Source organism: Phaethon aethereus, assembly GCF_964289735.1.
Source record: "Phaethon aethereus genome assembly, chromosome: 17".
NCBI classification, from domain to species: Eukaryota; Metazoa; Chordata; class Aves; order Phaethontiformes; family Phaethontidae; genus Phaethon; species Phaethon aethereus.
In genome coordinates, this window is record NC_138593.1 from 5,097,684 (window position 1) to 5,116,043 (window position 18,360).

Genomic DNA, 18,360 nt, shown 5'->3' on the forward strand with positions numbered 1-18,360 from the left:
CTTTCTGGGTTTCAGCTGAAACTGTTGTCAATATCTTTGACTGTGGTGGGAACAACTTATCAATACGTAGATGTTGATATTATAGCATTGTAAGTATAGGTGATATTTGATTCAACACATATAGACTTATTTTTCAAAGAGTATATGGGCCTGTGGCTTCTGCTAAGTGGTCAGTACTTTTTTGGAAATCCAGCCCATTCTCCCAGATTCAAACTCTAACCTAGGTATATAAGTAAAGATCCTAAATTACTCTATGTTCCTGTGATCACAGAAGAGTAAGAAATGCTTCCAGAGGGTGATTCAGACTGATGTGATGTTTTGACTCCAAAAGGGCCTTTATTCTTCCACCATCAAAGTCTTGGACAAGTAAGGTCCAAGTTTAGATGCCTCAATTATGTGGGGTGAATCTGGGCATATGTGACTGAAGTTGGACACACATGACAGAAAATCCCCAAAATATGAAAAATGAAACACACCAGTTAGTATTTCTGTGCATTAAATGTTAAAGGACGTAGCTGGAAAGCTCTTTTTTCTGTTACCTGTGCTCTGGTTTGTGGATTTGGTTATCCAAAGCTGTTACTCTAATGTATGGCAATCTAACTTTCCACCCTCTTGGAAGGTGAGTTGTGGGTTGCTAGCCTATGATTTTGTTAATTTTTAATCATCTTTGAAGAAAGATACTTGGGTTTATGTTGAGATTTAAATTCTATACTAATATGGCACAAAAATAAATAGCAGTCTACATATGTACAGGGTGATTATGACCCTCCCCCCCCCCCCCCCCCCAAATTTTGAATTTGTCTCACCACATTTCAGATTTTAGCTCCTCTTAACTGAAAATGAAATCAAACAGTGTGAGCTTTTGGGAAACTGTTTTGAAGAAACACAAAATGCAAACCACATGGTATACTCACAATGTGAAGGCTTAGTGAAGAAATCTTTCTTCACTGGAAAAATGAACTCAAGTGGGTTTACTAAGCAACATTTCAAAGCAGTTTGAGATGAAAGGTCTGTGGTCTAATTCATTGCATATGTGATACTTCCTAATGGAGCAGTGTATATTGAAAAAGAAGTCAGGGAAGTGCAGTAAAATTGAGGGGGTTTTGGTCTGAATTGGTAGTTTAAAAAACAAGTTTAAACACAATTTTCTATCTAAGAAGTGGCAGATACCTGTATATCAGAAAATCACATCTCGATTAAGTGTTCAACACTCTTTTTGCTATAATACCCTTTCAAAATAGGACTTTCTCAATCTGAAACAGTTTTAGCTGAAGTTTTCCATGCTGCATATTTTCTGACTGAAAGTTTCTGTGAAGTGGTTCAGTTGTTTCTGAGAACAAAGCCAGCTAGAAATCCTGAGTTCTATCCAGCTAGAATCATTTCCATGAGCAGCAGCACTAGTTGGGTTAAATCCTGTGATTTTCACTGTTGGAGGCAAAGATAGATGGTGTTTTCTTTAATCTCTCTTTCTGAAGTGATGATGATATATGAATGCTAGCATTCATTTTTACTAAGTAAGATTCATGACTGCAGATAACTCCTGCAAACATGTCCCTGCATTAAAAAAAGGCATATAAAAAAAGGGATAAAAATATTTTTGAAGCCACATAGCTTTTGGTCTAATTCCATGAAAAAATCTATTCAAAGTTGCCAGACTTCTAAGTCTGAAAAATGGGTTTAGTCTATTCTTAATGCAGAATTGAGAGGGTGGCAGCAGCATTATTCTGAGAATCTTGTCTTTGCGGAGCACACTGTGTCTCAGATACCAGAGCTGCATACGGATTTCTTTAACTGTCATAAGCCATCATGGGCCTAGTTTCCAGGGCAAAAGCTGCGGAGCCACAGAGGCTCTCGCACGCTCTCGGAACGCCTCCTTCCTCTATTCTCTTTCATGCAGAAAGGAGGAGGAAGCAATCCCAGGGCATGACAAGGGTTAAGGAACAGGTGGTTATCTACGGGACTGCTGTCTCATTTGGTACACAGGATGGATAGCTTCCTGGGAAAAAATCCCAGTGTTCGTACTGAAGGAGGTTATTGTCTGTGGACTTCTGCTTCATTTGTCACAGAAGCTGGAAGGTGTGTAGATGTAGCAGGCTCAGCATGGGTTTAACTTCTGAATCTACATGGAGAGGAACTTTGGCATTTTTGAGTATAAACAGCCTCTATGGCTGTCACTGTTTTTCACACTCTGTGTTGGTGACAGCATCCTAGAACATATTTTCAATAGCCCTTCAAAGACCACAAGATTGTCCTCATGCGCAAATGGAAACTACAGAAGGAAGATAGGCAGGGGATATCTGGTTCTAAGCATCTTATGTTACCCCTCAGAAACTCCCTTGGCATTCAAGACTCCATTTTCTGAATCCCTCCTTTATCTTTACTTGCTGTAACCAGACATGCTGGATAAGTTTGCAGGTTAACTTGTATCTTGTGGAAGGAGCAAAGATTGTAGAAAGATAAAAAGGAGTTTAGTGACACTCTGGGGAATTATATTATGTTCTTGTTCCTGTCACACAGTGCTATGCTTGGAAGAAAAAAAAAGCAGGTTTTTGTTATGCTTTCATTTTTTTTATAGCTGTTCCTAGTGTAAGGAAGAGATTTGCTCAAGAACTTACACTGATACTGTATTCTTCAAAAAAATCAGGCCACAGGTTTTCTAAATTAGGCATCTGTATTAGCAGATGCTTCTGAGAGTGTAGTTAGCTAATTTTGCTGTGCTGCAATTCACCCTTTTAAAATTATAGAAAATCATGTTCCAGGAAAGTGTTGTGTAGGTAAATGTATTAATATTTCTGCAGTGTTCTGTATAGTACCATGATAAGCTGCATAAAAAGTTTATCAGAATTTTAATAATTGAGTGCAACAGTTAAATATTGTGTCTTCAGTTAATGCATAGGGTAATACATAGTGATAAAGAAATGGTGAGCAGCTGTCCGTTCTGTCAGCCTTAGGCAGAAGTTCTCTGGAAGAAATAATATGTCATTAAAGGCTGTATCTTAATGCATATGTATGTGGGGATGCATTAAGCTTAAGTCTGGATTTCCTTATTACTTTTTTAGTGCTTTCCTTGGCAAACTTAACATTCTTTTTTGTGAAGGAACCTTCTGGCTCATTGTAGGCTATTCCTGCTGCTTTTAATATCCTTTGAGATTGATTCATGAAGTGCCAACATCTTGAGCTGTGGAAAAAGAGTAAGAATCCTAAAGAAAGACCTGGGGTACATGGGAATAGATTTGAACTCAGACTCTTTCTGTGCCACTTTGATCTGAAAAAGACATCTTGTGATTCAAAGAACCTTTACTGTTAATTAAGGCCATTAATTCAATCTGTTCCATTTTGATTAAAAACTGATAGCATTAGCAAAGTATATAAAGACAGCATCTGGATCAGGTTTATTGGAATTATATTTCAGGAAACTAAAAGAGGTTTCTCAAGTAACTTTTGAACATGTCTGTATATGATAACTACTTAGAGGAAAAATTATCTGTGGGTAGGCAAACTCAAGAACATTTTTATATTAGTGACATTCAAGTGATTAATGTCCTGGTGTAGGATAGGTCAATGTGTGTTTCCATTTCACTAGCTGACAGTTCATCACAGAAGAATGAAGTTCTGAGGAAACAAAAGAAAATGGAAGTGAAGAGTTTAGTGGAAGGATGTTAGAATACCTGGCACATTGTAGGGGATAGTGGTGCACCCACAATGCAACCAGCTTGCAGCAGTGCATGTTTTGAAAATTTACCAACCATAGAGATCATGGGAGAAAAAACCTGTGACTTTTTGGGTTTTTTTCATTAGGTCTTTGAACAGAGTGCAGGAAAAAAAGAAAATCAAAGCCATGTTTCCCTATAAACTAGTTGAGTGGCCATGTTTATGACTTGTTCTGTGGGCTCTGAGTTGTTTCAGAAGTATCTTTGATTTAGGAACGCTTTTATAAGATGGCTCTTAGTAGGCTTCAGATGAGATAGAATAGCAGAAACTGTACACAAATAAATGATAAAACTTTATTTGTCTCTTACCTGTGTAACTTTATGGGTGTAGCTTTTCAATGGATGTAGCTTGAGAAGCAAGGATTGAAAGGAATTGGATCCTGTGGCAACACAAATGACAAAGCTGTAGCTCAAGGCTTCATCTTGCCAAGGTCAGTGATTGTGGTATTGGACTTGGAGCTAATACAGTGCAGTGGCTGGGACTTACTAACTTTGAGTTCAATTAATGCTGCTGTTCTGTAATAATTCGTGGTTATCTTTGAGCAGGTCAGTTAGTGGATTCTTTTCGGCTGATGATAGTTACTTACTAAGATATGTTATTTAGGAGCTACCTTATTTTAGATTAAGAGGACAAAGTATTATGCCTGAGACGCAACACTGGGTAGTGATTGAGGCCATCTGAGATCTGACTCCTGACTTTTTTTTGGAAGCATCCTTGTTTCTTCCTTGATTATACAAAGTGCTGAAGGAGAACCTAAGTTAGATGCATGGATTTAATGGAATTAATATGTGCATTTCCCATTTTATTGTGCATTTCCACATTTCCCACTTTATTGCATTCTGTTGTGTCACACTGCATGCAGAAGAAATATTTTTTTTTTTTTTCACCCCACCAGATTTCAGATGCTACAGAATCCCCTAAAAGTTCTTCGCAGCTGTCAGGAATGAGTATTCAACACATGGCAGAAAAGGCTGCGCATGTTCAAGGTCAAGAATGGTACTGACCTATGTGATTGATAAGAATACTACAAGAACCTCTCCCAGTTTCTAATCTGATGCACTTTTTTTTCAGGTCTGCATTTCAACTTTTTTTTCTAGGCTCCTACACAGAAAGCAGTGAGACTTCCCTTAAGATCTTTGTAAATATTCCTGCTAATTAAGCTATTAAGAGTGGTGTAGGGACAATCTATTTACAGCTTTTTTTAACGTAGTGATTAATGTTTTGAGAATGGCTTTTTCTGTTGTATGAAGAAGTTCCTTGCAAGCAGCTTACAAAATAAAACTTTGTTATTTGAATGTCAAAGTGGTAATTTCCTTCAGCAGGTAGCAGAAGTGGGGTAATAAGGCATTCCATTAATTACTTCAGTTTTTTTTCCAAGAGAGGGAAATATTCCTGGGGGACTTCCTAGACTGCCTGTCAGTGCCTTACATGATTATATATTCATCTATTTACTTACACATCATGAGTAAATTCTACAGTGCAGGAGATTCCTTAGTTGATAAATCAGTCTTTTATTCTCATACCCTTCTTGCAGGGAGGCTTACTTGAAAGAAAAAGAAGCATTTTGTAGGCTCTTTTGTTTTTACTGTGCGAGCATAGACCAGTTATTTATAGTTCTGATGGCTTGTTTCTGGCACCTGTTTTAGTTTCCTCAGGAAACTTATCTTATTCTTTCACTTTTTTTCCCTTAAATGTCATCTACTAAAAAACCAAAAATCTAAGGAAATGGTTGTTTTCAAGTAATTGTAACTGAGAACAGAAATCCTTGATTTACACAGCACAGCCGTACAGTCTGTGTTTCAGAAGCACAAGCCTTCCTTTAATAAGCATAAGTGACCTGGAGGGTTTCTCATAAGTGTAGTGAGTGGTGTGATAGCACAGAGATTGGGTGCATGGTGGTATGTTATAAAACCCAGACTGAAATCCAGAATTTTAATGCAGACAGTCAACACAGAAGCTCTGCTTCATTCAAGTCTGGAAGATGATCTGTAAAGCACATGGGATTCTGTCTGCTGTGTACATAGAACAGCTCAGTATATTACCAAAACAGCATCAGGCAGCTTAATTTGCTGCTATTCCCATTCAGACAGGCTGCCCACATCCAGCTTAGGAGTGGATACACCTGCAAACATGCTGTGCTTCTTACCAATCCCTAGACCTGTTGTCAAGAGCTGTGTGGATACAACCAGTGAGCTCTCTGTTAGGTATGAAGGTAAGTCCACCAGTTCCATGCCATGGGTACCAGGTGCAGATTTGGGTTCTGCACAGATTGTCCTTGACAGAGCAAGGTTTATAAGCCCTTGTTTTATACTTTGCTTGGTTTTTAAATGTGGCCATTATGTTGGCCAGGTTCCCATAGTAAATTATTTTTATGTACCTAATTCATTCTCAATGAACAGACCAATCCATTAAGGATTCTGCACTAAAAACTGTAGCTCATTATGTGTTCTTGTGGTGTATGACATCAGTAGAATGCCACAAGTTAATTACATTCTTAATTACAGCTTTGTATTGAATTAGGGACCTATTATACATAGAATAATTGAAAACCTGCTGAGATCACGTCTGGTAACATCTAATTGTATCCTATGATTTTTTTCCCCCTAAACTTTAAATAAAAATGGGATTTCATTTAGCATGGTTTTAATTAATTGACATGAGAAATGTAATTAGAGCTGAGACAATGGACCAACTATCTTAAAACAACCACTCAGAAATTAATCACATTTTGGGGAACAATTAACAGTTTCCAGAGCAGGAGCTATTCTGCTGCATTTCTGGAAAAACCTTGAGCAGGCACAGTTGGAGAAAAGACTTGCTGCTCTTAGAAGAGAAGAAAGATTTGAATGTTTGGAGACATTCACAATGCTCTTTCAACCTGAAGAAACTTGATATCCTTGTAGCTTTAGGCATCAGAAACCTAAGAATAGCACAGGAAGAGAACTGAGATCTAATGATGTTCCCGAGTATTGAGAAGGACAGGGAAGGGCTGTATTGTACCAGGAGTAGAGGAGGTTACTGGTAACCTGAAGGGCTGAGAAGTTCTTTCCCAGCTTTTCTTGACTCCAGTGGAATTATCTGCCGCTTGCCAAGAGCAGAAGAGTTTCACCTCAGCAACAGTAAGATCAGGTTCCGAGTTGTACTTGAGCTTTGTGCCCTTGCTTTCCGATTCTCACCTGCATATATGGATGTAGCAGAATTTTTTTTGAAGAATCTTTGCCATCCACCATACAAAGAGCACTAATGCAGGTAACAGGAAAAATTATTTCCTCCTTTCTTTCTGAACATGTTAGCCTATTCTTGGCCTTAATATCAAGACTGAGTAGTTAGCTAAATTAAGGAGGACCTGGTAGTGAGAAATGGTGGGCCAACACATTGGGCATCTTTTCTACTTTTGTTTCACAAAAATCTTGTCTGTGATCTTAAACAGAACTCACTGGATTTTATAGAAGTTACCTGAGAAGCAAATGCTACTGAACAGTGTTTTCAGTGACAGAATTTCTGAGGCTGACATCTAATCAAGAAGATTTGGGCCTGTCCTTTTTCACTTTCCTTTTGTAGAAGCCTTGAAAGTTGTTTGGTGGGTTTTTTTGTTTGTTTGGTATTTAAATGGAAATTATTATTGTGTTTTTCTATTGGTATTTTTCCATAGAGATGAAGCCTTTCATTTAAATCAACCTGCAACAAAGCTTTAATTCCAGACTGAAGAATAATGTCCATTGCTGTTTGCAGAAAGATTTGTTTCAGGACATGCAGTTGTTTTATTTCCTGTGTATAGCCCAAGTTAGAGGGACTGACTCTTTTCTGTTTGATATCTCTGAAATTAATGTGCACATATTTAGACCTGCCTATACATAAATATGCATATGCTTTGTTTATAAATGGAGAGCATATGCAAGGATAAAACTGCTGTGTGAGAGCAGGTTTAAGAGATCTCACTGTGCTTGGACACAAGCAGAAAAACACTGGGTACATCAACTGAAAACTGGCTGGCAGCCATAGCACATAGAATGGAGGGAATGTTTGCCTAAAAGACTAGATTGTGTCAGGCGTGACTAAGCAGGAATTTTAGCTAAAATGCGTTAGCAAATTAAATGCTTAGAGGAAAATGAGAACGTTCATGGTCTTATCTTTGTTCACTTGAGACTGGATTTGATTTTTAATGTCAAAATCAATGGAGAGGGGAAAGGAAGTTCTGTGGAGTGTTTTCTGATTTTTAGGAATGCTGATATAGGTGACTTGAGTATTTTGCTATGGCTGTTTGCATTCCTTCTGGAGTATGCATGCCTTTTAAAAGTCTTGTAGCTCTTGGAGCACTGGGCTGTCAGTCGGGTATTAAAATACTTTAATTACCCCCATGCACTAGACAGACCCAGTGAGAGAAAGGGTGAAGAAAGGAGAGAAAGAGAAAATAACTTCAAGCTTACCTTCTGTCAAAAGACAAATGAAAGATAATAATAGCCAGGACTTATGCTCTCTTTCTCCATGAATGGCATTCCTGATGGAAAGAGGTGTTGGGGTGGACGTACTTTCCTGGCCCTGCTTCCTTCTGAATCTCTAGGGATATGGGAATGGCCACTGCAAAGTGATAGCTTCATGGAATAAGTTATCCAGCAGGTCAGATAATGTAGAGCTGAGAGTGGAAGAGATTTCCTCCCCTTGGTATAGGACCTTTATGTGTTTATGACAGACTAAGGTGGTATTTTTCTTAACCTGTCTTTCTCCCTTCAAACTCTTTTCATTTCTTGGGAGATGTGTGATTTTAACCTTTTTGTGTGTGTGTGTGCGCGCATCTTAACATCAAAAATACTTTGCCCAGGTAGAGGTCTTCAGCAGTTGCATTCATGTTGAATAAATGAGAACCCCTGCCATAAGGTTTCTGAAAAGCTGTCTTAATAAACAGGTAGGAGACTTTGCTGAAATACATGACCCTGCCTGCTGGATCTTGTATTTTTTCTTTTATGGACTGCTATGTTGTTTGTTTATTACTTTTCTCATATTATCCTTATTGGATATGTATGCAAATTGATGAACATACTGCCATATTCATGTTTCTGTCACCTGGCTAGGCTTAGCATGTAAAACACTGCTCTGGCAACGTTCTGGGAACTGCTGGAATGTGAAAAATAGGGCTGCTGGAGGCTCACAAATTAGTTAAACAGTAATTCTTCTACCACTTTATTTCCCACATTCCTGGGAATATAGAGAAAAGAAGATTTAACAATAAAGCAGATATGCTGTGGTTAAAGAAAAAAAACCCAAAGCTATTGGGGTTAGAAACCATTACCTGTCACTGAGCTAGTGCACCCAGCCTTGTCTAGAGCAAACGATTTCCATTGTATCCCTGGATGGAGCTGGGATGGAGCTGAACAACTTGTTTCTGTGCTAGGAATAGCATTGGAGTAGTATTGCAGGAGACAGCTGGTGGGAAACAATGTTAGAAACCCTATGCAAAGCCTACGTGTGGGATTCTTATTTCTAGAAAATGCTCATCTTGTTTTCTGAAGTCGGGAAATACATTGTAGGGGCATTGCTTATGTACAACTCACATATTACAGACCCAGAAAACTCAGCACTGAGATGAAATTTACATCCAGGCTGCTTGCACAGAACTGATGTTGTGATAAGCTTTTTGGGACAAGGAAAGGGGACCAGTAGCTTAAACTGGTGAATTTAGTAAACTTAATTTTTCCTTGACATGTGATTTCTGGAGGATTCCTGTCTCCTGAAGGCTGTAGGAGTGGGCACATGGAATGAACTGACAGTAATGGGCAACTGTCTTCTCATTTCCCTCCAGTTTTGCTTAAGCCTTCCATTTTTCAGTGATAATACTAAATGAAGTGTGAGTTTGGACAGCAGCCAGGTGTCAGCACATGGCAGAAGGTTTTAATTCTGCTTTTAGAAACTAGATAAGTGGTGTGCTAATATAAGCTAATACAAGCACAGCCTCCCTCCTCTAGTTGGATAGCTTGAGGGTGAAGATGATCATGACACTGCCATGTCATAGCGTTTTGTGTTAGAGCTTGTTAAAGCTCTAATTATTACAGCTGTCTCCATAACATGCTGTCTCTGTCTCAGTATTATAAGATCTATTTGATTATATGCAATGACAGAGCAACTAGATAGCATTAATTCCCTGTGAAACTTTTTGTCTCTTGGTTACATACTTTTTTGCCTGTTGTGTTCATACTCTGACATTGCTCAGGATTCATAACTGCTGTTGTCTTTTTCCATCCTCCTCTCCCAATTTCAACATGGAAAACTGTATTTCTGAGTAATCAGTAGGTTATGCATTTAGCTGCTTCCTCTCTGAGGTTCCCTAATTTCTTCAGATGCATTGTAGCCATAAAGTGTGCTGTAGCTTGTGCTCAGGACAAGCTGATTATGCTGCAGTACATGCATTCTCATGATCAGTGAAGACACCTGGTTTCAGTGAAGAAATTCAAACCAGAATGCCTCTGAATACCCAAATGGACTGAAATTGGTATTTTTAATATTGACTGCAGTAGTGCTTTTTAGCCGCCTTTCTCATTCTCTACAGATTTTAACCCCTTCCGCTTTTCAACAAATCTGTGCCTGAATTTATGTAATCCTCTGTAGTACAGGGGAAAGGCTGCTTTGTTTTATGGCTTCCACATATTTTTTTTTTTAGATGTGGGATTACTGTAAGCTGTTTTAGAGAGATCAGTGAAAAACAAGTGACCATCTTTCTCTTTGTGAGATTCCTTCTGTTATGGAACGTGGGGATTTCTCCACTACGATACGCCAATTACAGATGAGCTAGTCATTTGACACATTTTTGGCATTGAGAAATTTTAGAATCTGAGTCTGGATTTGCACAGGATAGTGCTGTTTTGAATGGCTCAAAAAATTGGATCTCAAACGTCTGACTATTGCAGTACTGGATGGGTGCATATAAAAACATGCTGTGCTTCTCACTGAGTTGATACAATACAGGACAAAGCTGTGACAGCACACTCGGAAGCGGTCCCGATGAGTCCTTTGCCAGGCTGCTGTTTGCCTGCTGAATCTAGGACCCTCGTTCCCCTGATCAATGAACAGGTTTTCCTCAGATCCTCTTTTATTTTTCGGTTTCCTCTCTGGCTTTTTTTTTCCACATGGAAGATGAAATCTATCACAGGGGTTTCAATTTATTAACTGCTGCCTGAGTTGCTTTGCATGATGTCAGGGCGGGAGGGAAACTGATTGCATCCTTAGAACTAGCTTAACAGAAAGGCTTTGGATAATTCTGTAGATTTTTAAGACATTGGGTTGGCTTAAATGATTAGTGTGAAATATTGGCAGAAGACTGAATATTTAAGGCTCTATTCTGCCCTTCCTTGCACCCATGCATACCTCTGGATTTTTCGCATTTAAATGAAAATGACTTCTGTGTCTCTCTCTCACTCCCTTCCTTTTTCTCCTCTCCCCCATTCAGATTGCACCGAGTTGGTATTCTCTTTTCCAGCAGTTGGTGAGCATCTAGGGAATACTGCCAGGTACATGAGGATGGGGGAAGGCAGTGTGCAAGGGGGAGGAGTGGATCCCAGCAGCATGCAGCGCATCGTTCCCTGTTCATCAGTGATGTTCTTATGGATGTTCATTATGGATTTGAAGTAACAGATCCCTTCACCTCTAACAACTCAGAGTTGGAGCTTCACTACTCCATCTTGCTAACCCCTTGTATCATAATCTACCCTCCTCCAGCTTCATTCCTCTCCTCTCCTGGCAGAATCTGTTTTCTCCTTTTCCATAGCCCTGTATGAGCTGCCATTTAAAACTCCTTTTTTGCTGGGGGTACCTGCAGTAACGGTGGTAACCTCATATGCTGAGAGAGCACTTTGTCATGGGCAGTGATCCTTCCTGTAGTTGAGCATGGGACAGCTTTGCATGGGACAAGGAGATGAAGACCAGAGAAGCAGACGGGGAGTCTGATCCCATGCTGCTGAGATATCTGCCACCAGCTGAAGGTCAAAACTACGTGATGGTTAAAACAATTTGGTAGCTGCTTACAGAAACTTATGTATAGATGAATAGCTTTTTTGCTTGCATGTGGCATATGGTAACACTTGTGTGGGCGATGGAAATTTTATGTCTACCTACTGCTGATTCTCAAACCAGGCTTCTACTCAGTTGTGTCCGAGTACTTTATCATCTTGCAGTTCCTTAGTTCTTTACTAGGTTGCATGGCTTATGGGACAAACTGTGAGAAGAAGGTTGGTGTGCTGTTTGTAAGACCTCTGAAAATACAGCATTGATACTTACTGGCAATCATTTCTATTTGATCAGGCTAGCTTGCAATACCAGGGTACCTAGTGTAAGGGTGTCACTGTTCTTGGTAAACGTGTTTCAGCTCTGTGTCTTTACAAATGACTGATGAATGCTATTCTTACCATCTATGACAGTGGTGTAACTAGGAGCTATTCAGTCAAGAAGGTTGCTCAGCCTGGGCTTTACTTTTCACAGTCTCAGATGTAATGCATTCATTAGTGAAGTCTGAATTCAGTGTGGGAAGGACTGACTTGGTCTACTCCATTCCCTCAGAGTATTTGGTCAGTGAGTGCTTTTCAGTTACTGTGTAGTTAAGCTGTGGGTTTTGGCTATGCTAAGTGGATTCCGGTTGCTCCCCTGACCTTCAGCTCTTCTGTCAGAAGTTTATGCATCAAGGAACAGGCTTTGATGCACTTCTAAGGAAAGTATATTCCTTGGTTTTTGATACGTTTACTGTATGAAGGTATTAGCCAGGGTATCTAGGCAGCTTGCCGGCATGACTGGACTGGGTAACACAGTTGGCAAATCCTGTACGCCCCAGACAAGGTATTGGTCTTTGTCAGTGAAGATTCTTTAATTGATCAACAGATGTGTTTTTTTTACTGGCTCTTCCCCATGCTGACCCAGAAGGGTGAGGAGGTTGGGTGCATTAGTTAGGGCTAATTGCATTAGTAGTAGCCAAACAGTGCAGCTAGTTGCCTTTTTTTGCCTCTCAGCCAGCCCTTCCTGACAGGTGTTTTTGTGCCATGTGAGCCAGGGCTTTGTATACTGCTAGGTTTGAAAGTAGTGTGATCTAGAGGGAGGCTGAGTATCCACCTCTCACCAAAGTGCCAAAAGAGCACTCCTGGAATTGTTTAGAAAGGCTCTTTGTTGGGCATACGCAGTAGTTAGTGTAGAGGTGCTTTAATTGAGAATCAACTGTTCAGATACATTCAACTGTGGAACTGATGTATGGTGTGATATGGCCAGATACGTGATGCAGGATGTTGTCTGGGAGGATTGTCTTAAATGTCACTCGCAAGAAAATTGATCTCATAACTGTAGTTCTGAGACGGGATATAAGCTGAGCATCTGGTTTGCAATGTGTTTTGTTATGACCTCTGTCCAGCCACAGCAAGTGAACAAGGGCGCTAGTGTGCAGTGGATAAAGGAGTATGTTGATTTTTTTGAAGATGTGGAAGGAGTTCTACCTCTGAAAAGCCTAGAGGACTTTTTAATAGTAGCTTTGAAGGGCACAGCATTTGCTGTGATGATTCACTACTTCTGCTGATTTGTAGTTGAAAGGTGGGCTCTCTTCATTCAAACAGGTTGATAGTTCTGAAGAAAGCAAATTTAAGTTTGGGTTTTTTTTTTTAAAATCCTTTTTTCTTAAGTAAGAGAATTGCATTTCTCCCAAGTGTGCAGAAGGTGAATCTGATTGCTTTCAGTTGTTCCTTTGTGGAATTCATTTATGTTCCCTCACAGTAACTGAGGAAGTGGCTTTTTTTGTTAGTACAGATTGACATATAAGGTCCCTCTTGATCTTTTATGAAATGGAATCATGTTATTCAGCAGGAGGAGGGAAGAGGGAAAATCTTTTAAGACTTCTCCCTCCCCCTACCCAAGATAACTCTTTTTTTTAATCATTCTTGTGCAATTAAGTATTTGCTACTGCTTAATAAGATTACTTGGGATACTGTCACCAAGCTGGCAAAAGGTAGAGCCTGCAAAGCTGATGATGAGTCTGTAGAGCTTTGGAGCTGATACTGAAAGGTAGTGAGCTCTGAGGGGGTCTGACCTCAGGAATCCTGGATCCAGAGAGGGTCAGGATGGCACTTGGGCCTATGGGTAGAAGGCTAGATCCAAATGATGCTCTGGAGTAAGTTTTATTATAATCTGGCTGTTCCCCACCTGGTACTTGAAAATAAAGTAAAACCTAAATGGAAAATTGAATGAGCGTGCTTTAAGTGTTGGAATGGGTAAATTTGCTATAGAAGTCATTATTCTCTTCCTTTTGTAAGAGGATGAGGCTTCATTTCCCTTTACTACAATAAACATACATTACGTCAGAGAAACCCATACGTTAATTTAGCTGTTTACTTTGGCATTTTTTTAATGCTAAAAATACGTACTCAAACTGTGTTCTTGACTTTTCCCTTTGCTCTTTCCCTTTCTGAAAAAAGAAATTCTTTATGTATATAGTGTGTGTATATACAAAATATCTATGTATGTAAATATACATGTAAAAATATTTTGGTGAACTTCTATGTTTGACTTACAAACTTGTGCATGCCAAACATATGTTGAAAGGTGTCAGGGATGTTACTTCATGTTTGTTTGCTTAATGATGCACTGGTTTATAACCAGGAGGCATGAGGAATCAGAAGGTTGCTTTTAAACTCAATGACAGATTGCCAGGAGAACAAGGGCTATAAAGCCATTCACTTGGCTGTCCTCTGGGGAGAGTCAGCCATCCGTCCAGCTGAGTCAGCTATAGCAATAAGGCAGGAGAAACCTGCCAGCTAGCCAGCCATTTAGAAAATGTGCTAGCTGCTTCTGGGGATTAATTTAGTTAATCAGATTAGTTTAGCAAGTGTCAAGAAGAGAACTGACCAAGTGGCTGCTAGATAAAGTAGCCCATGTAAAAGAGAAACAATCAGTGACAACAAGTATAACTAGTATTTTTCATGAATATGTAATTTCAAATTATAAACACATAGCATTGTACTTCTTTATTCCAGTGTGGTTATGCCTCCGTATTAATACCTGTACGTGGATCAGTTTGGAAGGTTTTAAGACTTACACATTGGATTTGAGTCCAGCTCTTCCCGTATTGCTTACTTTCGTATTGTTTTCTATAGTGTTAACCATCCCTCATGAATTACCCCCTTCCTACCTTCTGTAAAGGCTCATGAGCTCAAAGAAAACTCCTGATACTTTCACATGTGAATCATGGAAACACCTGTATTGTATCCTGTATTGCTTTTTTTATCCTGCTTTTGTCAGTGAGGACCCAGGCCAGCTCACATTACAGTCACTGGGGAGCGGGAGGCGGTGAGAATTTGCAAGCGGAGGAGAGTGGTGCTCAGAAACGGGCTTATGAGCTCACTGGAAAATGAGCTGCAAAAACTGGGTTCCTAGCAGCATCAAAACCATGATTTGTTTCTTTTCAGAAGGTAACGGAGAACAAGAAATACAGACTGTTGAGACACTGCCTCATTTATTTGTATCTTCTGTAGAACCTTGTGTATAATTAAAATGCCACAAAAGTTTAGCTGGAGGAAAAAATATATCTCTGTTAATATTGAAGGAGCCCTTTGACACTTATAACATCAGATTCTCAATTGGTATAATAGACTGTTAATACGGAAGATGCTTAAAAACTGGGTATTCTTAATGCATTTTTTTAGTGGAAGAAGCCTTTTTTCATTGCTGGTATTTAAATTTTGTAATCAGTTACAAATAGTGGTTAAGAAAATGGATATATTTATACAATTTTCTGCTCTTGGTGACTTGAACCTATTTTTAGTAAAAACTCTTCAAATGCATCCTAACTTGGTAAATGAGGTAGCAGTATTCTTCATTATACTGAATAGCATATTTTACCCTGAGAGTTTCAGTAGAAATTGATACAGAATACTGTACTTAGAAGTATTTTGAAAGTGTTTTAAAAATTCTAAGGAAGCTCCCCTTTTGCCCCAAGATCTTTGGGTTGCTTTACTTTCAAACATTTACTTATTTTGTGACATCTTCATTACTTTCATTCTATAGGAGACTAATTGCATGAGCTCACATATTTTGTGTTTTGAGGAATTAGCCATTAAATAGCAATGACTTAAAATCATCTTTGATTGATTACATGTAACTGTCTGAACTGCAACAGTAATTCAGTGTAACACTCATTGTTTATGAGGTACAAAGTAATTTATCCTGCTAATAAAAGATCATTGTGCACTTGCTAAGAGAAAATATTAAATTCATTCATGTTACTGTGTATTTTTACATCTTAATTCTGTTCAAATTTCTGCTGTAATATAAAAAAATATTCAATCACATCTTTTCATGAAGATGACTTTGAATCCTTTGCAACGGAAAAAATGAAGACAAAGAACTGCCAAACAGAAGTTGTATTCTGTGAATCTAAATAGGTTTTGCACCATAATTAGTGGTTTTTCCAGGGCTGGACTGGAGGCCTTGTATTTTCATGGGAAAATCCGTTTGATGTGTACCATCCCTAATTTCTGCAGTACTGAATAACCAGGCTCTAATTCTGTTGTAATGAACCATGTGTTAATGCTACAGCCTTCTGTCCAGCCAGAAGCCAAAACACCATGTCTGACTTTGTAATGAATCTTGCAGTCGTCTTGTTGACTCCGTGGGTAGGCTTTTGTTCCAAATCTGTCCTCAAATATTGCTAGTTTTCATTGAAACGTACAATGCATCCTACATTTGTGCTTGGGTTTACTTAATTTTCTAACTTTCCTGGAAAGCGTGAATACTTCACACCCTTCAGGGAAATTTGTTTGCTTGCTTGCTTGTTAGTTTTGGAGCAGTGGGATTTAAAACAGTGGAACTGACTAGAACTGTTTATATTTTACAGTTTAGTTTTCTTTTTTGATTACTTTTTTTTAAGCTATGAGTCACATATAGAACTAGCACAGAGATGAGGGTTTGGTGCTAGGTGGAAAGGTTTATTCTTGCAGCTCCAGTTTCTTGGTAGGTCATTTAATAACGAATACTTGTTTCCGTATTCCGATCAGTAACTTTTTCATGTGTATGTTTGCTCAAATTGATGTATTTTACGTTACCAAGTTCGTTGATTTTTGTTTTTATTTCATTTTAGCTTAGTTTAAAACCTGCAAACAGAATGCAGTTTTGCATGGGTACAGTTAGACCCAGGAAGATACTGACCAAGTTCAGAGACTGCTTGGTGTTGAGAATGACTTACTCAAATCTTAATCAAATGCACAGAGCCGAAGTAAATGGAATCCCTCCTCCCCTGCATAAAGAGCATGTGAGACCAATTCTGTTATGCTTATGTGCTGCAATGAGTCTTAGAGTGGCCGGAGCAATGTTCCTCAAGCACATTGCTTCAATCAGCAGGTCTGCATACTATATTTTGATGGTGTGGTGGCCATGTTGTGGTCCCACTGAGATGACCATCCATGTAGCTGGGAGAGACCTTGCATGTGCCTACATCCAAAGCTTTGGGAGTGTACTTTATAGGTTACAAACTGATGCAAAGATCACTGTCAGTTGTGCAGAAGCATTACTGGTGGCTCCCACAGGATGTACATAAAGAATATGTGAGTGTAAACTAATGTGCGTTGCAAATACTGCTCTATGAGGTAGGTTTCTTCCAAGTTTTGTTGATTTTTCAGGCATGTGTACAGCACCGTTAGTTTACATATAGAAAGTCTAACCCAATTCAAGTGAGCACTTGTATTCTTTGTCTGCACAGCTTCTCCCCATTAGCATAGTTGTTACTCCTGAGAGTATGTGTTCATTCATCGTATCTCAGTGTGGCAGTCAAAGAATTAATTACTCTGAGAAGGGACAGGCCTCTTCTAAAGAGTTTCACAACTTCAGCTTTTAATGGATCTCTCTCCCCTGCTGAGGCTGCACCGCAGCTTGTCAAAGCATTCGAGGCGGCTCCACGGGTCAGTGGTTCCCAATGGAGAGACAGTGTTAGAGGAACCGTGACACTGGTTCCTAAGGCTGATTTACTTGGTATTGGGGGCAGTGAGGGAACAGGGAGAAGGGAACTTGTAAGCCCTTGAGTCATTGTTCACAGGAAACAGATTTTGAAATTTTCATTAAAAAAAAAAAAGAAAAAAAAGTACTACTTTATTTAAGCATGTTACTTGCGCGCTCAAGTGCTAACTTCACCAGTTGCTTCCGAAATGGATTGCCTAAATGGCCTCCCTGCAATGCCGCTGGATGTTTGTTTCATTATCTAATGTCACTTATTGATTTTCATTAAAAACATGTCAGCATTGATTTTTTTCTAAAGCACCCTCGGAAATGCATTCTGACCCTCTTTTATGTTGAATCCACTGCAGAGTCTCCCACTGAATCAGTCTAAAGCATGATTATTTTCTGCCTAAGAAATGTTGATTAAATATTTTGATGTATGAGTGGTTAAGACTGCTTTAAGAACAAAGCATGCCACGGGGAAATGAACTGAGACAAGGGAAAAGCTGATAGGGAGGATGCTATAGAACAGGCACTTTGTCCGTTCATGCATTGTTATTTAAAGTTAGCGATGTAAATCAGCTGAGGATCTGGTCCCATGTATTAGCATCAGTTCACACACCAGGTTGTATTGACATGATGCTGACAGGAGAAAGGAAATGTTATTTTTAAACATAGTTAAATCTGAGTACAGGCACGTATTGT

General features: G+C 39.2%; 1 protein-coding gene across 2 annotated transcripts in view; it reads left to right on the forward strand.

Moving 5' to 3' along the window:
• TMEM132C (transmembrane protein 132C) overlaps positions 1-18,360 on the forward strand; it is a gene marked incomplete at its 5' end in the record, with an annotated part of 217,519 nt that overhangs the window by 12,491 nt on the left and 186,668 nt on the right. Inside the window, one exon of one of the 2 annotated variants that reach the window (XM_082007837.1) lies at positions 3,158-3,191. The exons of the other annotated variant lie outside the window; for it this stretch is intronic. Within the exon in view, the coding sequence (XP_081863963.1) occupies positions 3,158-3,191 (34 nt within the window). Of the gene's footprint in view, positions 1-3,157; positions 3,192-18,360 lie in introns of those variants that run through there. 2 annotated transcript variants of the gene reach the window in all.